Source organism: Megalobrama amblycephala, linkage group LG13 (genome assembly GCF_018812025.1).
Source record: "Megalobrama amblycephala isolate DHTTF-2021 linkage group LG13, ASM1881202v1, whole genome shotgun sequence".
NCBI lineage: Eukaryota > Metazoa > Chordata > Actinopteri > Cypriniformes > Xenocyprididae > Megalobrama > Megalobrama amblycephala.
This window is the reverse complement of record NC_063056.1, coordinates 17,815,712-17,840,619: the sequence shown is the minus strand read 5'-3', so window position 1 is coordinate 17,840,619 and position 24,908 is coordinate 17,815,712. Positions and strand designations below refer to the sequence as shown.

At 37.1% G+C, this 24,908-nt stretch overlaps 2 protein-coding genes across 6 annotated transcripts in view; both read right to left on the bottom strand.

Annotated features, from left to right (window-relative positions):
• Positions 1-13,502, bottom strand: part of ttyh1 (tweety family member 1) — a 34,332-nt gene extending 20,830 nt beyond the window's left edge. The window contains exons 1-3 of one of the 4 annotated variants that reach the window (XM_048152684.1): positions 12,743-13,502; positions 7,291-7,460; positions 2,638-2,867 (exon numbers count right to left, since the gene is read on the bottom strand). In XM_048152684.1, coding sequence (XP_048008641.1) covers positions 2,638-2,867; positions 7,291-7,425 — 365 coding nt within the window. In that variant the 5' untranslated portion in view covers positions 7,426-7,460; positions 12,743-13,502. The remainder of the gene's footprint in view (positions 1-2,637; positions 2,868-7,290; positions 7,461-12,742) is intronic. The other 3 variants (XM_048152683.1, XM_048152686.1, XM_048152685.1) reach the window with 3 other exon arrangements.
• Positions 13,503-18,796: 5,294 nt separating this feature from the next.
• Positions 18,797-24,738, bottom strand: leng9 (leukocyte receptor cluster (LRC) member 9). Of its 2 annotated transcripts, none has more exons than XM_048152435.1 (7): positions 24,675-24,738; positions 24,187-24,278; positions 22,670-22,760; positions 22,345-22,475; positions 22,096-22,253; positions 21,836-22,004; positions 18,797-19,832 (listed from the first exon to the last, which is right to left on the bottom strand). In XM_048152435.1, exons 2-7 carry the CDS (start codon positions 24,251-24,253, stop codon positions 18,889-18,891), a joined length of 1,560 nt encoding a protein of 519 aa, XP_048008392.1. In that variant the 5' UTR covers positions 24,254-24,278; positions 24,675-24,738; the 3' UTR covers positions 18,797-18,888. The 2 variants fall into 2 exon arrangements, with proteins under 2 accessions (XP_048008392.1, XP_048008391.1); XM_048152434.1 differs by lacking the exon at positions 24,675-24,738 and adding an exon at positions 24,424-24,603.
• Between the last annotated feature and the right edge of the window lie 170 nt (positions 24,739-24,908).

The following is a 24,908-nucleotide window of genomic DNA, read 5'->3' as shown; positions in this document are numbered from 1 at the left end:
ATTTAATAATTATATTGTAGATGTGGCCACACTCCATTGTATATTTCATACATTTTTTAAATGTATTATGTAAATTAAGTTTTTTTTTTTAAATCACACGAGTAGGAGTGTGTTATGACTCTATATCAGCTGATATACAGCCATATCGCATGACTATGAGTGTGATATTGCTTGTATACAACAGTTTGACAGCACAAGCGTGTAAATAAATAAGAATCAACAACTGTCTTTAAAAACCCTCTTTTGTATGGAACTTCTTCCTTCCACCACAAATTCAAATCTCAAGTTGAGAGTTTAACAGTTGAGCCACAAAGGAACGCTGAGTTGCTTCATTGAAGCTTATTGTATTTAGTAGACTAGAGTATTATGAGAGAGAGAATGACTAAGCAAGTGCATCTGATATTCTTCAGGTCAATCTTACATTCATTATAAAAAAAAAAGTTTGAATGTCTACTGTGGAGAGCAATATCTTTGTCTTAGTACTGATTTAACGGTTAAGGGAATTTCCTATGACAGCGCTAGTTGATGCATTTATCGGTTGTATCTTATAAGGTGTTGTTTAAAGTAAATGTCCTTGTTTACAACCTTGTTTCAGTCACTTTCAATATAAAAGACTTTGCTACTGACTCATTTTCAAATAGGCACTGTTTATATATAAATCGCATTTTTGATATCTAAACAACCAAATTCTCGCCTAAAAACCTCTTAAAACTAAGAGTTTAACTCTTAAAACTAACATTCCATGACACAATAACAGTAGTATTTATAAAATTATAGTGGCTTTGCTCGTCTGTGAGAATGGCTGCCAGTATAGATCCGTGGAATACAAATTGTGAAACAGTATGTGTGTGTGTGTATATATATATATATATATATATATATATATATATATATATATATATATATATATATATATATATATATATTAGGGCTGTCAACGTTAACGCGTTAACACATGCGATTAATTCAAATAATTGAACGCATTTTATGCAAAAAAAATTATGGAAGCATGTGAAATTGCGTCATAACAGAATTTCTGTCATGCAGTTAGATTATCTTAAAGTCCATGCTGATTATATCAGAGATGGCAGAGCGAATTATTCATTCCAGTGTCTGTTTCGCATTAAAACACGAACTCTCTGTCATATTGTGTCATTGTATCTGAAGAGCGCGAGTCCTCCCGCATCGCGCTGCTCCTGTCTGAACGGAACGTCGAAACATCCCACCGCTGTATGGCCAGATGATATTATGTTTCTCGGCTGGATGAAGCAAACCAGCTTCTTGCTAGTAAAGTTTTGATGGATGAGGATTGCAATCAAAGTAAAGATAATTGCGGAGTCATACATTAAGCACGAGTGAGTCCGTTATATTGATGCACAAACAAATCATGTATGAGCGCTCTCGACGCACTGATCGCACACTATATTTATGCACAGACACATTTCAGTACATTCACGTTGTTTTCACATTCAGGATAATGTTTGGATTTGTCCTCTGTATGTTGTTGTGTTCTTTAGTATATATGTAGGTCAAGGCGGTTGGTTTAGGTTTTTTTTGCCATCTCCACATGTGGTCCTGTTCAGTATCGCAACTTGACTTGTCTAAAATGTAAACAAGCTATTTGCTGTTGCACAAAGGCCTACTATACATTGTGAATTCTGAAACCTTTTTTATGCTGTGATTTTTTTATGGGTGCTTTGGTGTACATAAATGTTTGAATTATATGAAATCATATAATTTGGTTATTTGGAAAGACATCTAAATTTACCTTGAAAAAAGCTGAAAAATACAGTTTTGTGAAAATCACACTTCAATCTGATGGTTTACTTTGCTGGATATAGGCAATGATGGCAAAATGAACATGTTAAACAAGATAAATGGTGTATGCTTAATTTCACGATAAGTGTGCGATTAAAAAAATTAATCTATTGACAGCCCTATATATATATATATATATATATATATATATATATATATATATATATATATATATATATATATATATATATATATATATATATTTCTAAAACCATATATGAGTTATGAAAATTTAAAATACAATCTAAATATATATTTATTTAAGACCCATTTACCTAAAACTTTTAAAACCTAATTTGGATTAAGGTTAACTTAATTCAACCGCTTTTCAATATTATGAACAGAATAAAGCAATTTTTTAAGAGGAGTAGAATACAGTCCAATAAAATGTTATTAAATTTAACATGTTAAAATATATTATCTGCTCCAATTCCCACAAAACAGTGTGGCTTAAAAGTTTGTATTTTTCATTGAGCCAAGAGGCATTTAGATGGAGCATTGTTCAGAGTTCACCAAACTTTTCTTTGGTATTCTGGTATGAAATGTAAACTTTGAAACTCTGAAATGAAACTTTGTATGTGCATGTTTTTCAAATGTGAAGTCTAGTGTAACCACACTTTTATGCAAACAACATAGATATAATTTTTTGCACTGCATTATTATTGTGCCACAAGGGCAAAATACAAAATAGCACTACAAATGTAAAATCTTAAAAGTGCGTTTTGTGGTACTTGAGCCTCTATCATCTTTTGAATTAAAAAACATATCCTCAAAAGTAATCACTGGCACATAAAAATTACTGTCATTAACAGTTATTACCAACACAATGTGACGGCTGTAACCGATACCCATGTGACACAGCAGATGCCCCGCCCCTTTCTGCCGCTGTATCCATGGCCACCGCTGGCATCATCGTCTTCCTCCTCTTCCTCTGCATCCCTGCCCCCCTCGCCACGATGGCAGCAGCAGTAGTGGATGAGGAAGGAGAGAACAACCAGCAACGAGAGGACAAGAGCAATGGCGGAGAAGCTGGAGAGGACCAGGAGAGTCTGTGAAAAAAGAGGATGGGAAATGAGTTGGAAGAAAAGCCTTTTACATATTAATTTAGTAAGCATTAGCTAGTCTAGTGCATGACATTAGTTATTAGATATGTCATTGGTCTAAGAAACAATGAGTCTTGAAACTGATCATCATTAAACTCGCGTTTAAAAAAGAATTAGGCTACTTAAATATTTTAACTTACTCTGTAAAAATTATTTTTCAAAGTTAATAAAACAGATTAGTGTGTTTTACAAGAAAATACTATTTCAGTCTTTCTACTTCAGAATTTCAGGTTTAATTCAATGTGTTCTTTGTAATTGTTTGGGAAATCTAGCAATTTCTAATTGAAAATTGTTTGAAAAAAGAAATCTTACACCAATTGCTTTCAGTGTAAAAAAAAAGCACAGAATATTCATACTGCATACCATTCGAGCACATGCATGTACTGTATGGAAACCAGTGTCACATAAAATGGAGGATGTCTCTTTAATCTTATTGGCTATTACAGCATGGATGCTCCACTCAAAGAGAAAAAAAAGGGGAGGTGTAAATAAAGGTTGCTGTCAGATTCATACACGCATTGTGCATTCAGGTTTCACTATACATCTGCAAACTGGTCCCAATCCATCTTCCTCAATTTATCTCACTATCACTCTCTCCCCACACTCTCCTTCTCTTTTCCCCATGGTTTCTCTCCATGCTTTCTCTTCTGCTCACTCATCCCTCTCTGTTCTCCCCCTTTCTTTCTTTTTATCCAAGCCACTGGATCTCTATTAATAATCTGTGACCTACTTAAATACATTCACTGCTTTTCCCTCTGATTCTCTCTCTTGTTTTTTTTTATCTCTCGCTCTCTCTCCTCTTCGTGGATTCTCCTCTCTTCTCAATTCCCATTACTCTCTTTCATTTCTCTCTACCATCTCTCTTGCTCTCTCACAGTCTGTTATTTCCTATAGCACATCTTTCTCTTATCATCTACGTCTTATCCTGTAAATCCATTCAGGCATCCAGCATAATCTGGCTTTGTCTCTTCCACCTTTATCCTTTTGTGGTGAAGCTATTTCTTTTCCTAAGAGCAACCTCACTCAGCTGTTTTTCTACATCGATTTTGTCACCAAATGGAACTGCACAAATTAAATTACAACAGTTGTGTTCCAGAAGTAAAACTCCCATTCATTTTCTCCACAAAGGAAATTACTTTTAATGCTAATTTAAAAGCCTGAAAAGACTAAGCTCTGAGGCTGTTTATCAATGATATATACTTCCGTTAAAGTCATATTATTTTATCTTAATATTTCACAGTGCAATTCTTGGTAAAGAAATACATTACCCATGATGCTGCAGTGAAATATCCACCAATCATAGAATTGCAGCAAACAAACGGTGCTAAATGAGCTCTGCACTGATCGCCCGCTACTATACAGCACTGCAAATGATGTAATTGAGGCGATCTCCCTACATTTGTAAATTACTAATATTTGTGTGCATCTGGTTATTTTGTAATCAACTTAAACTAAATTGTTTTATACTTAAAATCAACAAGTGTTTGCACTTTTTGTGGGCAATCATCCTACAATTTCAGTGACATACTTATAGCTGTCTCTGCAAGTCTGCATACTTAGATTGTGAGAGGAGAAAGTCATTTTTACAGAAAAGATTACACACTGAATCAGAAGCATCAAACAGCATGCACAATTTCTGCTTTAATCTCTTAAAGGTGCCATCGAACGTTTTTTTTTTACAAGATGTAATATACAGTAAGTCTAAGGTTTCCCCTGAATGTGTCTGTGAAGTTGCAGCTCAAAATACCCCATATATATTTTTTTAAGAATTTTTTTAACTGCCTATTATGAGGCATAATTAGAAATGCGCCGATTCATGCTGCGGCCCCTTTAAATCGCGCGCTCTCCGCCCCCTCCCGAGCTCTCGACTCTATCACTGCATAAACAAAGTTCACACAGCTAATATAACCCTCAAAATGGATCTTTACAAAGTGTTCGTCATGCAGCATGTCTAATCGCGTAAGTATGGTATTTATTTGGATGTTTACATTTGATTCTGAATGAGTTTGATGGTGCTCCGTGGCTAACGGCTAATGCTACACTGTTGGAGAGATTTATAAAGAATGAAGTTGTTTATGAATTATACAGACTGCAAGTGTTTAAAAATGAAAATAGCGACGGCTCTTGTCTCCATGAATACAGTAAGAAACTATGGTAACTTTAACCACATTTAACAGTACATTAGCAACATGCTAACGAAACATTTAGAAAGACAATTTACAAATATCACTAAAAATATCATGTTATCATGGATCATGTCAGTTATTATTGCTCCATCTGCCATTTTTCGCTGTTGTCCTTGCTTGTTTACCTAGTCTAATGATTCACATCCAGACGTTAATACTGGCTGCCCTTGTGTAATGCCTTGAACATGGGCTGGCATATGCAAATATTGGGGGTGTACATATTAATGATCCCAACTGTTACGTAACAGTCGGTGTTATGTTGAGATTCGTCTGTTCTTCGGAGGTCTTTTAAACAAATGAGATTTATATAAGAAGGAGGAAACAATGGAGTTTGAGACTCACTGTATGTCATTTCCATGTACTGAACTCTTGTTATTCAACTATGCTGAGGTAAATTCAATTTTCAATTCGATGGCACCTTTAAAGCAGAACTGAAATATGTTTATATGTGCTTGTTAAGTGCAAAAGATGTGTCTCAGTCAGATTTGTCTAAAACTTATATTTGCTAGTTAAGTTCATATGTCATGTTAGAACTAGCAACAATAAACTTTCTGAGAAGTTACTGGAGCAACAAGGAGGCGGCTTTTATACAAGAGTTCAATAAACAAGATATTAATAATTTAGTAACTAATAGACACAATATTGCCAGTTGCTATCTCTGATTTTGCTCTGTCAACAAAGAAAAGCTCCAAACAAAGCCACAGCACAACACACAGTAGTTGTGTTTCATTCCTGAATGCTGAATAATTTGGTTGAGTGAATTATTCAATGACTCATTCATATAGATCGTCCCATTTTGTACCTGAATGAATGAGTGTGGTTAAATGAATCTTTTGAATAAATGAATCAGTGACTCAATCATAAAGTTACTTGTCACCACCTACTGGTGTAAAGATAATGGTAACCTACATAACCTATAGCCACTTTTCCACTGTCAGGCTGAACGGTTCTCATTGTTTAACCATTCTATTCCGTGCCAATCCGGGCCAGCTGGTACGGTTACGGTTTCATTTTCCACTGTGGGGCTGATAACAGCCGCTCTCTGGAATGTAATACAAAAGCATCAGTCATTGCCTTGGTAATGCAACGGTTTGCTGATGATATGTAAATAGCGACCATGTTATGGAGGATGATCAGATATATATTTTTTAATTTTATGATTAATTTGTGTTTACGTCACTCAGATAGAGTGCTTAGCCAGCTACAGAGAAACTGGTAGCCAGGGAACAGACAAGTGACCAATCCTGAGTGGCGACATCACTTCATGAATTCTACAAGCACGATTCAACACGATTAGACAACCGTGCCGAGAATTACGGGCCGAAACGGTTTGTCATCGTGTTATGCCATACCAGGCTCAAGTGAAAACACAACAGTGACAAAACGGCTCATGTATGTTATTGAGAAATACCTTCAATAGACTAAGAGCCTGTCTGAAATGGCTGAATCACAAACTTGGATTCAAATTCGAAAACCAGAACTAATGTTACATAAAAAATAACTACTAATATTTTATATATTTAATATTTTCTAAACCAAAATGGAATGTACACACCCTCATTTAAGTCACATTCACTGCTTCAAGGTTCCTTGAATGTGTTAGACATATATAATCATATCTTTTATCAAAAAGTTAGTGATGTGGAAACACACTTATGTAAATAAATGGATCTCTGACATAATGGAGTTATTATTTTTACATCAGTCCATCATGTTTTTAGTCTCTGATACTGCAAGTTTATGATTCTTTAGCCACTGATTGTTAGATAATGCGAGATACAATTCTGAGTAAATTCTTTTTTAAACTGCAGACAGAAAAGTGCTTTTAATGGTTTTGACTATAACACTCCAGTTTAATCTCTCTGAGAGTGTGTGTTAACGTGTAAGAGTCCTGGAGGAATGAGATATGAGTCAATGTGTAAATATTTCTGACAGCAAGAAAAAAGACATTTCTGACTGTTCACACACTATATTGCATATATATGATATAATTTAGACAAAATGAGAGGGTGCAAACAAAGGAGAGAAAATAGAGAGCGAGACAGAAATAACTGTGTGTCGCTCCAAGAGATGAGTTTGCCCACTGCCCACCACCAGCTGTCAGATGTGAAAATTGTTTCTGAGAGTGAGAAACAGGGAAAGGGCTGGGGAGACGTGAGCGTGAGTGAGGGCGAGAGGGTTACCTGCTGATACTCCCAGCTGTCTGGAGTGAACACGCTGTCCCGGGTCTGCAGGGTCAAGTCCAGGCGAGGAATGGCATGGCATAACCGTACCCATATCGATGGGGCATAGTTGGGGACAGTTGCTATGGCTGCCATGACTGCAGTAAATCACCTCTGTCTTTCTCAAATGTCTGTAATGGTTGAGAAACATTTGGTTATTAATAGGTACAGTAAGTAATTTCTGAGAAACGCTATTAAAAGTGGATCGGACTGAGCGCCACAACACATTTGTAGCCAATCAGCAGTAGGGGGGTGATGGGGGTGGGGAGAGAGTGAGCAAGAGATGACTGAGAGACATTACAAAAGAGAAAAGGCAAGAGGAATATCACTGGAAAAAGATTAGAAACATTAGAAAAGCTTTCCAGCACTGGAGAAACCTTTGCAGGGAGGCTGCTTAGTAATATTGGGTAACATTGGTTTTGCTATGTTTTACAGAACCCGCTGTTATTGTAATGTTAGCTATAGTAACAGCATAGTTTTGAGAGTCTGTTTCCATCCACTTATTTTTATGTGTATTTTGGGACATCGCATCAAACTGCTGGACAGAAACGCCAAGATGCGGATAAATTGTAAAAATGTGCATTAAAAACGTATGCGCTCATTGAAGGAAATAAGAAAACATGCGCATAAACTACGATTGAAACGCATCAAAAAAATCATGTGACTTGATTTGCATGATGGGACGGCAGACCTGGACTAACCAGCAGATCTCGTCACACAGCATCGGAAATGCTGTTTTGGTTGTTCTGAAATGCCTGAGCAAAGTCTGTCGTCAGAGTGGTTCGCTATAATTCCCACCCGGAACTATCTTACAAGACTGCATTTCCAAACAGCAGCATCTGCCTCCAAAAGCAAGATAACACGTTTATTGCGTTTCGTCTGCGTGCTCTGAGACGCAAGTAATTTATTATATACGAAAATGATTACATACAATGGCTTCTCCTACTTTTCTTAGTGATATTTAGCGCCAGTTTATCAGGAAGTGATTTTCGACTCACTGGATGGAAACTCTGCTTTATTTGCAAATGTTTTATGCGATATTCCAGTAAAATTTGCAACTTTGGAGGGAAACATAGCTATTATTTGTCTAACAACAGACTCTTGCTTGTATATACTCGTGTACTGTATGCTTTTTTTTGTTCTTCCTTGTCGTTCGTTTGTCATCTTCTCTTTATTTTTCACGTAGCATTATTTTGCATTGCGTGTTCATGCAGTTTGGTGGTGGAACAATGTAGGGAGGGGTGTGTTTGTTTGGGTTGATTTTAAATATTAACAGTGTTTCTCAGAAATCGCTTACTGCAGCTTTAAGAGAAAACACCAAGATTGGACTGTGAGCCAGCTATATAATTGAGTGCCCCAGGGATGACGCGTTTTTGTAGGCCAACCCGGAAGTTAGCGGCGCACGGGTTCCCTCGATCGAAAGCCTATGCATTTTTCCCATAGACTTTTGGAAAATCGCAGAAAATAAGCTCTGTGTTTAACAAAGGGTTATGACACTTACACGTTTTGTCTATCAAGATAATCTTTACAAGTTAACACAACATTTAAAGATTTTGAAGCCTAAATAAAGTCGTCAGATATAAAAGGATAACAGTTGGCTATAAACGGACTACAGCACACCATGGTCGCGGATCAACGTCACTGCCACCAGGCTTCCTCAAACTTTATCTAAAAAACAACTTTATTTAAAAACATGCTCGCTGATTATGATCTGCGCTGTGTATGAATACTTATCCACTTTTTCATGAGAAATGCTGTCCAAATGTCCCGTTTTTAATGATGACGTCTAAAGTCCCTGCCAAAGGAAGTAGTCCATTTTAGCAATTTCTTAGCAACCGCCGATTTTAAGACACAGTAAAAGTTTTAAAAAATCACAAGTGGGTTATAACTGGTGTGTTTTATGTCATAGATCAAAACGTGAAAGTATTTAGAGGCTTTGTTAACCACAGACCTTATTTCAGGCGATTTAGCAAAAACCCATTCAAAAAACCCATAGACTTTACAGCGTTGGAACCGGAAGTCCTAAAATGCTAACTCGCTTCCGGGTTTTGCCTACAAAAATGTGTCATCCCTGAGGCACTCTATACATCACTTACAGGGGTGTGTGTGTTTTTTTTTTTTTTTTATTAAAACAGATTTGAACTTTTTTACTTTTATTTATATATATAAATGTTGCATTAAAATCTCAGAAACTTATTTCAATATTTATTAATATTTATTGAAATTGATTTCTATATTATATTATATACTGATTTATTTTTAAGTATATTATTTTGTAAATTTGTGTATTGCATATATATTATGTATAAATGAAATTGAAGTTGCGAGTTTTTCTTCCCTATTGTGTATCCGAGTAAACTGGCTTCTCGAGTAAGGAAAAAAAAAAGTAGGGCGGGGCTAGATTTTGTTGATCAGGAATTTATTGGATAGTTGTGGTTTGCTATTGCTGTGATGTAATGTGAGTGACAGGTTGTCCCGCCCTGTCACCAGTAGTGATCAGAGAAGAGAAGAGATGTCGCTGCCAAAGGGAGGGGAATTTGATTAAAGATCACAAGGGCAAGTGATTTTTTTTTTTTTTAAATAATGTACACAGATTAATCATTTTTAATAAACAATGCATGCAATATTCTATAAAAGAAGTGTTCATTTTGATTTCATGGTGACTTTCATTCTGTACATTATATGTGTTATGTTGACCTGTGAATAACTGGAGAGTGTGGACCACACTTTTTCACTCATCATTTCACTTGTGTATAAGGTTGAATGAAAATAAATTGATTTGATTTATTTATTTGATTTTTATCTTTTGATGTGGGAAAAAAGGATGAAAAATCATTTAAATGTCAAAGACTCCAGACAAACCAGAGCAAGAAGGAGGAGAATGTAGCAAAGAGGAAAAGGGAATAACATATGGAAATAACAGGAGAAACAAGGAATAGGTTTAAAGTAGGTTAAGAAGACACACACACACACACACACACACACACACACACACACACACACACACACACACACACACACACATATTTTCATTACCAGGACTGAGATCCACTGGGAAACAACATGGATTAAGCGATTAGATCATCAATGTTAAAAGAAGAGCTTTCTAAGAGGACACTTTAGCAACCATTAGATCTCGATACATGTGAAAAATCATTATGGGGTTTTGTGGTGCTACACACTGCAAAATCATACCTTCTAATATCATTATTACTTCATCAGACATTTACAAAATAAGTATGACCTCATCTGAGGCTATACATTTTGAAATCTTATTCTCAAGATGGTAAAAATCATTATGACATCATCAGGGTCTTTACATTGATTTAAATTATGACCTCATGATCCTACATTCTAAAATCATAATGACTTCATCAGATTCTGTATATACAAATTTCAGTAATAACTCATCATTGACCAAATATTCCTTAATTTATTTTTATGGGATCTACATAGGCTGCATTCCAATAACTTTATAACTTGAATTTCATTTATAATCAAATGCAATACTTTTCAACACCATTATTCAAGAGGGGAATATACTGCACTAAAATGATTATGACCTGGATAGGTTTTATGCTTTTAAGCATCACTATGACACTATCACTATGAGGGGCCAATCTATTGTAATTTATGGACTGACTGTGAGCTCTAGTCTAAAAAGTTCAAACTTTAATTTGCTTATTAATTTGTGCTATAACTCACTAAAAACAGATAATCAATACAGATACTTTGTGCAATTTCTGCACCACTCCCTGTCCTGCATTATTTGGACAAACAGCTAACCATGTCTCAGAATCACACAATTGTCTATAGACTTTTTGTTAACAGAAACCTTTCAAAAAGTCATATGTCTGTCTGTCATATGCATCTGACCGCTTAATCCCACCAAAACAGTCCACATCTCACATCACTAAATTAAAAAGAAACTGCAGGTTCCATCACATGGGTCAAGACAATAAGCTGGTGAATTGTGGTATGGTTGGTGCAGCATTATCACAAATGTCCTCTTCTCAAATGCAAATAAAAGCCAAATTAATGTGAAACTCACGTGTTATGGAATGGTTCAACATGCAGACTGTGACTCAGACTGGAATGCTAGCACATCTGAACATGATGCATTCTGTCAGCTTGTTTTAAGGATGGTTCGCATTGCATAACGCAAGGAAAATAATGAGAGGTAGGAAATGGAGCAAGGAAGAAAACATTTGTGCAGAACAATAGAGGGACAAAGCATCTTCCATCTTTTTTTCATTCTTTTCTATTCTGGATTGAATAATGCTTAATGTCGATTTTTTTACTCTTAAGCATCACTATAATTAACCACAACAGAAGTATGCAAAATACAAAAATGGTTTCCAGGAGTAGTAATGATGTCAAGGCCAAGGGTTTCCCATCCAAAATAAGCCATTTTAATCTCACTGAAACTTTTTTCCCACTTCATACTAGGCAGAAGCATTCATCTTTGGTTTATCTCTATAACATTTCATGAGCAATAAACCATAAAAAAATGACATTTTCACATAGTGACATGAGTATAATAATGATATATTTATATGTGTATCCTAAAAATTGTGTCATGTCCTTGTAATAGTATTTTTCCACCGTAAATGTAACATCTGAAGTAGGGTTACACTGAATAATTGGTCAGTCCTGTTAATTCAGTAGTCTGATTTAATACTGATCATTGATCACTAGGACTGAACTATGCAATCAATCAATCAATCAATCAATAAAGCATTTTAATTATTACTAATAACCTCCATGTATATCTAAAGCCTTAAATGTCTCTTTAAAGTAATAAATCTGAAATAATTGTCCAATAAAAGACCAATGATAAGGGTATGATATAGTTTGTCAAACAGCATATTCTTTTCTGCTCTAGTGGACATTTTTTCAGTGCTGCTGTGGTTCAGAACAGATAGATGGCCCAAAGGAGGGTCCAAAGGAAGTTCATAAAGGTCACTGGGGGTCATTGTTTGTGTTGGTATTCAGTTGTGTTTAGTGTCAATAGCTAAAGGAGCTTATTATGAAGGTATTTATAAATATGCAATAATCCACACAACAGAATGGATCCTAATCAAACAGATATTGATGAAACCTTCAAAATGACCAGAAACAAAATAGGCCAGAACTGATTGATTGCACTTATGTGAGTTGACCCGATGCGAGACCAATCGATCTCATTCTCTCTGACTGACTTTACTTGTTTATGGCAATAATATCCAACCACACCAGCGCTTTGTCTGGGCGCCAGGACACATTACGAGGATCTTTTGTTTGAATGGACTCATGATTCCCTCGCATAATAAATAAACTGTCATACATTTTCGCACAGACCAATTGACACGGCAAATTAACCGCACAGCAGGCTATAAAATTTTATATTGCACATTTTAAAAGGGTTGCCCACCTTAATTTGCAGCAGCCTAATGTGGTGTTTCCACGTCTCTCACGCTCGTGTGATTTTGTTTGCGATTAGATGCTATTACTGAGACCGCTGAGAGTTAAAACGGTTTGCATCCTGAGTGATGAGATCTGTATTGGGTTTCAAGAGAAAACTACAGTATTTTCAGTTCCAGTGTGCGCCCGGTCTTTGTGCTCGCGGATAGATGGGAAACAGGTCTTCAGAGAGAGAGAGGCGAGAATCCCTGAGGGGATTTTTAAGAGAGAGATGACTCCTTCAAATCCCGACGCCTATCCGTCAGTTTCACTCTTTATTTGAAATCCGCTGAGAACTTGAATCACCGTCCACAGTCGCGCGAAAAGACGCCCAGACTCATTAAAATGAAAAAATAAAAAAAACTTCAGAAATTAATTGTTCTCAGTCAGAATTCGCGGTAAAATAATCCACAACTATGTCGTCGATGTCGTTTCCACACAAAATAAATGTTCAGTCTGCAGAAATAGCAAATCCATAACATCCAGGGCAAATGAAATCCATCCAGAGTGTGCTCGTTTAAAATACTAACTATGGCTATTAAAATATGCTATTATTTTTTTTGGGGGGGATTGGAAAATGGTGAATTTATTTTAATTGTCCCATTTTAAAACTCAATACAGTCTAATTTAAGTAAGGTGAATGACAGAAAAAAAAATGGTGTGGTCCTGAGGGTCCCAATGATCAGGAATGAACTTGTGTGTCTCTCTTTCTCTCTCTCTCTCTCTCCCTCTCTCTCTCTCTCTCTGTGGGTGTTTGTGTGCAAGAGACAAAAAGAGATGGAGGGATTTACACATGTACTGTATTTAGAGTGCACAACAACACATAATGACAGTGACTAAGAGAAAGGTGATTGATTGTGAGAAAACCCACATGCACTCAATATACAAAGTCAAATAGTAAAAAAAAAATGGTTTTGCAAATGTAATCTGTTCAGTTTAGCATAAACTCTCAGGGAATTCCCGAAAATTATTATAATTACTTGATGCACTCATTTACCAAAAATTCGGATGGGCGTTGAAAGAAAGGGTTGAAGGGATGCTAGACTCTTGGTGGCCCGGGAGGTTTAACCGAGATAGGGGGATTAAAAAATACAATGAAAACAACAGATCGAGCGAGGGATGGAGAGATGGGTATTTGTGTGCCAAGGGAGTATGGGGGGGTATGTGAATGCATGAGAGAGGGAGGGTGGTGTTGGTTTTTCTGTGTCACTGAAAGAGAAAGCGAGTGAGGATGGGGGAAGGGTGGTATATAGACGAGCACAAAAGGGAGGGATGGAGAGACTGCACAAGCATTTATATATCATGTGTTGTGTGCATGTATCTAGGAGGAAAGAGAAAATGATGTTATGTATGCAAGACTTCCTCACTGACATCTCAGACAGAGCTGCTACTGTATCACGCACACATGCAAGAAAAATATTCATAAAATGCGTCATTTAGTTCAATTTTTTTTCTTGGTTTGGACATAATAGGTCTCAAGACATTCTGGGGGCTAAATGTACAGATGTTCTGCAGTTGTTTGTTTGATCTTGAATAATTGAGAGCTTGTGCTATAAAAAAACACAGCTGAAATACATGGAGTATTACTTATTTATATGCAGACCACTTTCAACCAAAAAAAAGAAAAAAAAAAACACTTGCCCTGCACGTCCATTTCAGCCAATTTAGGTGAATGTTGTATGTCTTTACTTAAGCGAAGGTTAGGAAATGAACACGCAAACCTCAAGTAGAGAAGTCCTTAAAGGGTTAGTTCACCCGAAAATGAAATTCCTGTCATTAATTACTCACCCTCATGTTAGTCCACATCCGTAAGACATTCGTTCATCTTCGGAATACAAATTAAGATATTTTTGATGAAATCCGAGAAGTTTCTTTATCCCCCAGAAAGCAATGTAATTACACATTCAAGATCCAGAAAAGTAGTAAAGACATCAGTAAAATAGTCAACATGACTACAATGGTTCAACCTTAATGCTATAAAGCGACGAGACTTTTTTGTGTGCAAAAACAAAACAAAAATAACGACTTCATTCAACAATTTCGTCTGCTGCTCACGTGAACAGTGGCGGCCAATACTGAGCTTTTTGTTTTGTTCTGCGCACAAAAAGTATTCTCGTCGCTTTATAACATTAAAGGGTTAGTTCACACAAAAATGAAAATTATGTCATTAATGACTCACCCTCATGTCGTTCCAAACCCGTAAGACCTCCGTTCATCTTCGGAACACAGTTTAAGATATTTTAGATTTAGTCCGAGAGCTTTCTGTCCCTCCATTGAAAATGTATGTATGGTGCACTATCCATGTCCAGAAAGGTAATAAAAACATCATCAAAGTAGTCCATGTGACATCAGTGGGTTAGTTAGAATTTTTTGAAGCATTGAAAATACATTTTGGTCCAAAAAAAACAAAAACTACGACTTTATTCAGCATTGTATTCTCTTCCGGAATCCTTTCCATTGAATTGATTCCATTGAATCCTTTCATCTGTCGGCGTTGGTAATGCACTTTTACGTCGCCGTGGTTGTTTTTGGCAATTAGGACATCCGCGACATGCACACTTATGCACCATTTTAAAAAATATAGCAACACCAAAATACAAACAATGTAGAATAGCTTGAATACAGCGTGCGTCTCCCTCAGACTGTAAACGAAGCTCGGGCGCACCGGTTAACACGTCAGCTGCATCTTACATCAGCAGCTTCACTGCGGAGTCGTGAACCACACTCCGGAGCAGAAGGGGGCGGTAATGCACCAATAAGCTAGATGCCAACCGCCGTAAAACACGACAGAAGAAGAAGAAGCGGAGTCGTGAACGCAGATTGACAACAAATCCGGAAGAGAAGACAATGCTGAATAAAGTCATAGTTTTTGTTATTTTTGGACCAAAATGTATTTTCAATGCTTCAAAATGTTGTGGATGTCCTAATCGCCAAAAACAACCACGGCAACGTAAAAGTGCATTACCAACGCCGACAGATGAAAGGATTCAATGGAATCAATTTAATGGAATCAATTCAATGGAAAGGATTCCGGAAGAGAATACAATGCTGAATAAAGTCGTAGCTTTTGTTATTTTTGGACCAAAAAGTATTTTCGATGCTTAAAAAAATTCTAACTAACCCTCTGATGTCCCGAAGGGCATCGGGAATGGCGGTGAAGCCAGCCCTTCTCCTTGATGGACTACTTTGATCATGTTTTTATTACCTTTCTGGACATGGACAGTCTACCGTACATACATTTTCAATGGAGGGACAGAAAGCTCTCGGACTAAATCTAAAATATCTTAAACTGTGTTCCAAAGATGAACGGAGGTCTTATGGGTTGGAATGACATGAGGGTGAGTCATTAATGACATAATTTTCATTTTTGGGTGAACTAACCCTTTAAGGTTAAACCACTATAGTCACATTGACTATTTTAATGATGCCTTTACTACTTATCTGGACCTTGAATGTGGTAAATATGTTGCTTTCTATGGGGGATAAAAAAACTTCACAGATTTCATAAAAAATATCATAATTTGAGTTCTGAAGATAAATGAAGGTCTCACGGGTTTGGAATGACATGAGGGTGAGTACTTAATGACAGAATTTTTATTTTTGGGTGAACTAACCCTTTAATATGGTTACGTTCACACACAGTAGAACCCTTTAAGTGTTATTCTATAGTGTTTGGTACAACTGCATTAATTCTATAGCCGAATTCACACCCGTAAATTTTCAGTGCTCACAACCACGTTCTCGGAAAACCTGTGCTGTGTGAAGTGCGAGAGAGCTGCTCCGCTAAGGGGTTTTGTGTGTGGTTTTGCTTTCAGTTACTTACAGCGACAGAGATATGAGCTGTGTGTCATCTGAAGGTTCTCTACCGGAGCCGCTCCCATCAGTTTTGTGTTCTATACACGACTCAAATGCTGTGTCATGTGCGAGACACTGCAAAGGGCGTGAGACGCAAGTGCAATGGTTAAAAGCATCTGGCTAGCTAGTGATTACATTGAAGCGTCTGTCGATTAATGAAGATCTGACGGATGAACTCGCGGTACCTGTCGTGCCAAAAGTGACGAGGCTTTTTCTGTGAGCGCTTGAGAGCGCTTCTGCAGCGCAGCGTTATTTTTCAGTTGGGACGCTTTGTTGCTATGATACGGAATATCCGCGGCACTGTTACTTATAACTGATTTTGCAGGTAATTTGTTTCAGAATAAAAATGTTGACACAATGTGAAATGACTTGCTATGTATTTTCGGAGACCAGCAATATTAATTTCTCATTCATTTTGTTCCGTAATTTGCTTGTTAATGTCGTTGTACAGCAAGAATGTTGTGACAGTTGGTCTGTGTTGTATTTGTCCCGCCCCTCCTCCACTCTGATTGGACGGCTGGCTAAAAAGTGACAGTGATGAGCGCAGCGTTTTACTCAAAGTTGAACATTCTTCAACTCGAGGCAACCAGTAAAAAACGCCGAACTCTCAGCGCTTGAGCGTGAAAAAGACGCTCAGCGCCTCGTTACGCTCCTGGCGTTTAAAAAACGCGGCGTTTCCATTGAAAACAATTGAAAAAGTACGCTAGCAGCTGGAAAAAACGCTTAGGTGGACGGAATGGATGTCGCCATATTACTTTGGTCACTGTCACTATGGTTACTGGTAACAGAATGGCTTGACTCTCGTTGCACGTTCATACCAAGCGGCAACCTCCCCCTGTTTCTCGTGAAGCCAATACGGAAGTGAATTAAACTGCAATTCATCGACTGGTCGCTAGGGACAGGCTGCAGAAGTGAGCAGAATCTCATTGACCATCATGTTAAATTAGCCAAGTTTACAGCAGAAAAAAACATGTTTACAGTCTGGTTCATATTGTGGTTTTGGTCTATACTGCGAATTTGCACTTCATGACAACTCTGAGGGGGGTGAATTTTTTTATAGCTCATCCGTTTAAATTATATTAAGCCTTAAAGTTCTGCATAATTAAGGGCGTGGTCACTTGAGTGACAGGTATGCCGCTGCTGTCTGTGAGCCGTCATGTTACCTCAGCAGCTCATTTCAGCCACTGAATTTGGCATCTCACTCGTATTTGTGCTTTTTTCTGTATTATTTTATACAATATATGGCTTGCTGCATACTCGAGACAGATGTCAGTCTGTGTTACATGTGCTCGCATGCGGAACACACGTTGTTGGATTGTCGTGGCATTGGCTAAAAGTTTTGTTCCTGAGATTTACTACAATGACAATACCAGGAGGATATACAACTCCGACAGCACTGCTTGGATATAACTAAAACTGCTGCACTATTTTGAAAAATTATACTTTGGATACGTGCTCATTAGTTTGAGAGAACATTTGAGAGATATACATCTGGTACATATATATATATTTTACCCAAGTGCCACGGATTGGATTCATCTCGCGATCTCTATTTCATTATAAAGGTATGAAATCCCATTTGATTTGTGTTATTTGCACACCCCACACAAATTAATTAGCCTACTGGTGTTGGAGCATCTATAACGTTATCGTAAAAAAATCACCGTAGATTGACAGTAATCCTTTAATACTTTCTAATGATATTGCTATCTTTATTAATATTTTAGATAGTGTCTAAGATAGATAGCTAGGGCTGGCGTGGTTTCAGCAACAAGTCGCATGGGCTCCAACTTCGTCCCGCCTCTTTGCCCATTTTTAGTTATCCGGGAGTGACGTACGGTCACGTGCAGCTAAGATGGCCGCGGCCTCATTTGCGCGTCAAAACTGCTATTCAGAACTCTATGGGTGACGTCACGGACACTACGTCCATATTTTTTACAGTCTATGGTTCATACAGATAGTATTCTAGATGCTACTATAAGTTGCTGTGTGAACGGGACATTCCGTGATTCCTGTAAGTAAATGCTCTTAAATTTCCAAAAAATTGACAGTGTGATCATAGCCATGAAGAAAGTTCAGTGTATCTATTGCTTGTATTGTGGAAATTTGATTGAGTTTGTGAAGAGAAAAAAATAAAGACCAGTCTCTGCTTTTCCCACTGCAACAGAAATAATTTAGAAATTAATTTTATTATTATAAATTTTTTTGATGTAGTTATTTAATGAGCATCATCTCTGACTTTAGATACATAACCAGGCACTTTTACACATTGGGCAGCTGCACAGCACATACAACCTGATAGAAACCGTTCTCTGTCTTTGTATGATTATTCACACAAAGATAGAGTTTATTTACTTCTAGCTTGCCAAAGTTTACATCTTTGGCCAGTTTAACAGCCCCTATCCCTTCAAACATCTTGTCTGTCATGGGCTCCTGTGCTTTGGCCAGGGTGAGATGGTACGAAGGGCATCGGGAATGACGGTGAAGCCAGCCCTTCTCCTTGAAGGCTTCTTGGAGAGGGGAATTCAGGCTCTGGACATCTGACAGGGGTTGTGGACTCACATGAAGAACAGTCCCATTAAAGTGCCTTAGTTTTGGGGTGAAAGACACAGATATAGGGGGTTTGTGGGAGTTTCCGACTGTGGTACGCAGGAGCTCAGCAGCAGCACTGACTTCCTCTGGGCCATTGAGAACAAGCAAAGAGAGAGTGACGTGTAAAGTTGCAGGGTTCACCCACAGCGGCTCTGACTGAGGGACGTGGGAGAGAACCTTCTTCTGAACGCGCTGGAAGGCCTGGAGAGCAGCGGGAGAGTCCACGCGGAAGCAGATGAAGTGAGTGGGCTTGCGTGGTGGCGGACGTCTCGACTGTGGTTGAAGCTGAACCTGCTCTGATTCTGGACCACTCGCTCCATCCCAGCTGTTCTTCCATTCTTCCACTATTTCAGCCTGTTCTTCTTTCTGAGTGATGGACAGCTCCTCTGCCAAATGATTCAAACTGTGATCTTCAGTAGCAGCCATCTTTTTGTTTTCTGGTGTAGATTCTTGTTGCAATCGTAAGGTGTCATCACTGGTTCCTTCCTCGGCATTTTTGGTAAACGAGTGATCTATGGCATCTTCCTGCTCTTCAGTTGCTTGCTCTAGGTCATTTGAAACACCGGCTGTGTTTGTGGTCTCTTCATGCTGTACAGTGTCTGGTGTTAAATTTTCTGAGAATTTAATAATTTCAATATATTACAATCAAGAAAAATAATATAATATTGTATTAAAAATACAATAAAGTTATTACATCATATAACAAAATAATATATAAAATAATACTGAAATACATTGACAGTTCAGTGGCATGATGCTATACTTATTAAAAATGACATGTTTGTAATTTCTGTGTTAAAATTCATTGGGATATATTTTTGGAGGCATAAAGTTTTGATATCATAACGAAGAAAAAATTAATTCTTGAAAATAAAACCTTATTAAGTCATTTGGCATATTCTTTTATTATTTCACTATTTTATTACTATTTTAAAGGGTTAGTTCACCCAAAAATGAAAATTATGTAATTTATTACTCACCCTCATGTCATTCCACACCTGTAAGACGAATTCGTTCATCTTTGGAACACAAATTAAGATATTTTTGATAAAATCTGTTGGTTCAGTGAGGCCTCCATTGCCAGCAAGATCATTTCCTTTTTCAATGCCCAGAAAGCTACTAAAAACATATTTAAAACAGTCCATGTGACTACAGTGGTTCAACCTTAATATTATAAAGCGACGAGAATACTTTTTGTGCACGAAAAAATAAAAATATTTTATATATTAATATTTAAAAATGTATTCAACAAGATCTAGTGATGGGCGATTTCAAAACACTGCTTCATGAAGCTTCGAAGCTTTATGAATCTTTTGTTTCGAATCAGTGGTTTGGAGCGTGTATCAAACTGCCAAAGTCACGTGAACTATTGAAATTTCAAAACACTTCTGACATAACGAAGCCTCGTTTACTGAAATCACGTTATTTTGATGCTCTGAACCACTGACTTGAAACAAAAGATTCGTAAAGCTTCAAAGCTTCATGAAGCAGTGTATTGAAAGATATTGTTGAATAAAGTCGTTATTTTGTTTTGTTTTTTTGTCGCTTTATAATATTAAGGTTGAACCACTGTAGTCACATGAACTGTTTTAAATATGTTTTTAGTAGCTTTCTGGGCATTGAAAAAGGAAATTATCTTGCTGGCAATGGAGGCCTCACTGAACCGTCAGATTTTATCAAAAATATCTTAATTTGTGTTCCGAAGATGAACTAAGGTCTTACGGGTGTGGAACGACATGAGGGTGAGTAATAAATGACAGAATTTTCATTTTTGGGTGAACTAACCCTTTAAGTATTATTATTACTGTTATTACTTTTTTACATTTTTTTAGTGTTTCACTGCTTATTAATATTTGAAAAACTGCTGAAACTGAAACAAAGTCAAGTGGTGAGATCAAAAATAAAATGGTCCAACTAACAGTCATTACATTGAAACTTTTCTTGAAAATGGTATAAAAGTTATTCATAACCATATGAAACTGACATGAATACAAAGACATCTCTTAAAACTTGGCACATATGCTTTAAACTTTTTTTTTTTTTTAAACTGGACTTTTTGTGTATGTGTGTGTGGACATTCTTATATGGCATTGACCTAGTAACCAACTGTAACCACCATCCAGAATGACTGACAGACCTGTGAGACAGTCGACATCTGTCTCCGAAATTACATCTGCCCAAGAGCCTGTTTCCAGGGCCAAAATAATCGTAGGGACTTTAAGCAACAGCTGCTGATGGGATGGCAATGCCGTTCTGCCATTCTATTGCGCATACATGACTTTAATTTCTACTTTGTAACGTTCTACTGTAACCGGCGTCTACTACCAGAGAATAGCCGATTTGCTGTAGTCATCATTAATACGTGACAGATTAGATAAGTAAATGATATGTTTTATGGTTATGTGCCATTTTAATTGTATCTATATATAATTTAATGCCAAAAGCAATCCTGCTCTTGCTTTTTTATGACATGATGATTTTATGAAATGAACAGTCACGCTATCCTTTTTGTTGTTGTGATATTTGTTTTCTTTGGATACAGCAGTTAACAGTTTACTTCCATTTGCCGATGCTATTCCATCAGCAGCTGTTACTAAAAGTCCCTACTGTCATTCACCTTGCTGCTGATCCTCACTGCCAAAAGGTGGCAAAATAGTCTGCCCAGTGGAGCCGAACACCCTGTCAGTGCGACTGTCTCTATCCCACACCCGCTGGCCTTTGTAGCTGAAGTACTGGATCCTATGACGAGGGAGAGCCAGCTCCTCAGAGAAGTCACAGTCAACCACCTAATGAGTAACAAATGAGTGTTAAGGCTGGTTATGACCATACATGATCCATGATAATGAACCATATTAGCACTGATGTAATGTAACACACCTGAGTGTCCCATGCAAAGTCAGAGAACGGGCGTTCCAGCACCCCAAGGAAGCGGTCCAGGTGACCAACTACAAAATCACCTGGGTCCACTGAGGAGTCCCATATAATTCTGGAGATGACATCATCGGCTGTACGCATGCGTGGCTTCTTCTTACACCCTGAGACAGACAGACATCTATTTGTAATCATAAAGAGTGCATTTGGAAGGTAAAGTGTGCTTGCACTTCATCACTAAATCTATCATCACACCTTCTTTCTCGGTCTTTATATGCTGCTTTTCTGCATTCATCTTTTTTCTATTTCTTCGGTTCTTGCTCTGCTTTTCTGTGACGGTTGTATCATCTTCCTCTGAGTGTGTGGTTTGAGGGACATCAAGCATACTGTGAAGTCAGGAAAGAGCAATGCATTATTTATCCACAAAGCTTCAATGACTATTCAGATTTTACATATTTTAGAGCAGCTACAAGACACTGTGCCAACTGCTGTTTAAATGAAAATATACAGATAGTATATCATGTCTAGCATGAGGTTAGTTCGCTAGTTGAATCTCTACCATCCAGAGTGACTGACAGACCTGTGAGACAGTCGACATCTGTCACCGAAATGACATCTGCCCAAGAGGAAGTGCTGGCAAATGTTTCGGCTACTTTCTTGTTTTATCTCATCTGGTATGAAGGGAAATGGAAGAAAAAGTTCAGTAAAATTATTCACATAGCAACTTGAATATACAGAAGTATAAATACATTCACGCACTGACTGATAACACAAGATAAGGTTAATCTTTAACTATTTGGACAATAGAAGTTAAGTTCTCCCAGAACAGGATGTAGCACCACTATGAAGATGTAAATGGTGGCAAACAGGCAAGTTTACGAGGAACAGAATAAACGTCTGAGGCAAATGTCAGTTTCAATGCAGAATGTTTGAACTCATGTCTTCAACTCCACCCACCACCTACACTTTTACACACCTGTTGTGGAACAATAAACAAACACACTACCTTTCAAAAGTTGGGTGTCAGTATGATTTTTTTTTTTTTTAAAGAAAGAAAGAAATTAATTATTCAACAAGGACAAATTAAAATGATCAAAAGTGACAGAAACGACTTTTACAATGTTACAAAAGATTTATATTTCAAATAAAGGCTGTTCTTTTGAATGTTCTATTCATTAAAGAATCTTGAAATAGTAATATATTAATAATAAATGTTTCTTGAGCAGCAAATCAACATATTAGAATGATTTCTGAAGGATCATGTGACACTGAAGACTGGAGTAATGATGCTGAAAATTCAGTTTGCTGTCACAGGAATTATTATTAATTATTTTTAATTGTAATATTATTTCACAATATTACAGTTTTTACTTTATTTTTACTTTATCTCTATTATCAAATAAATGCAGCCTTGGTGAGCATAAGAGACTTCTTTCAGAAACAATGATCTTACCAACCCCAAACTTTTGAATTGAACAATAGTATCTGAACAACATTTATCTGAAAGGTTGGTACAAACTACAACCTAAATCTCCCCATGAAACTACAAATGACAATTTGGGTGCCTCAACACAGCACAAATGTCCCTTTTGAAAGCTTTTGGATGAGGAGGTTTCAACTGAAAATAGCACAATAATGGCTTGCAGTCCCTGTAAGTGCTCTTAGGACTGACTAGTGCTGTAGAAGCAGACCTCTCTTTGTGAAATTTACATTCTCTACCCTGCACTTACAGTAAGCCTACAGCAATTTTGTACAAAACAAACCTATACTTGGCTAGAAATTATGGATAAATTATAAAGGCTTTTCACTGCCATCTTCAGGACATTTGCATTGCAGCCTCCGCCTCTCCTCTATTTGTTTTAGGCGGTGACCTATAAGTTTTATCAAAGTAGATCAATTTGTCATTTTCAGCTCATTTTGAAGAAATGTATTTTAAACTACTTAAAACGACAACAAATAATTTACTAGCACTCCAAACCATAAAATGCTAAATATAACATTGAGAATTACAACATGCTTTTTATATTGTATATATACTTAATTTTCCGATGACAATGTAACTCAGTGAAGTGTAAATAAACCTAACTTATGTCTTACCTATGTGGATTTGTCTGTCAGAATCCTCTGTGAGGTTTTCCTGAGTTCTCTCTTCCTCAAACTCCATATTTGACAGCTTCAACAGAGCTTCACTGAAACAGACACATTCAGAAATCATTTAGAAAGCAACTTAACCCCAATACATTTGCCATACTGCACTGTACTCGGTAAGACAAAATAATATTATGTAAAAATCTTTCTGGCATAATAAGTGAGAGCATGAACCATCCTACCTACCTCAAGTCACAAAGAATAAGACAACTAGGTTCGAAGTTGACTGGTCAGTGTTAATGTTAACCTGTACATGATGACATCATCTGGTACAAATGACTCATAGCCTACATTCCTCGCGAACGATTTAACCAAATACATTACACGCCAAGCAACGTAACTCAGAATATATACTTATGAACGTATTGTTTATATTGGTTGTAAAATTTACTGTACATTTTATAATATATTTATTTATTATTTTCAAGTCTACTTACTATGCTGCTAGGGCAATGTCCACAAACGCCACTTCCGGTTTCAGGTCTTGGGTATTGTAGTTTTCGCCAAAAGCATCATTAATGGGACGTCCGACTCATTTCCACGAATCGATTCTTTCGAACAGTTCTGACGCATATTAAATGCTCCATTTTTCCAATAGACATACACAGACACATACTGCTGTGTATTCATGTTTCTGATGTTTGATTAATAATAAATGTATTGTATTTTAT

What these genes read in the sequence shown, in the direction of transcription:
- leng9 (XM_048152435.1), bottom strand. Translation starts at nt 24,253, where the DNA reads ATGGAGTTTGAGGAAGAGAGAACTCAGGAAAACCTCACAGAGGATTCT. An exon ending in TGACAGACAAATCCACATAG is followed by an intron (nt 22,761 to 24,186) that starts GTAAGACATAAG and finishes CCTTCATACCAG; the next exon opens with ATGAGATAAAACAAGAAAGT. An exon ending in CAGTGAGGATCAGCAGCAAG is followed by an intron (nt 19,833 to 21,835) that starts GTGAATGACAGT and finishes TTAAATTCTCAG; the next exon opens with AAAATTTAACACCAGACACT.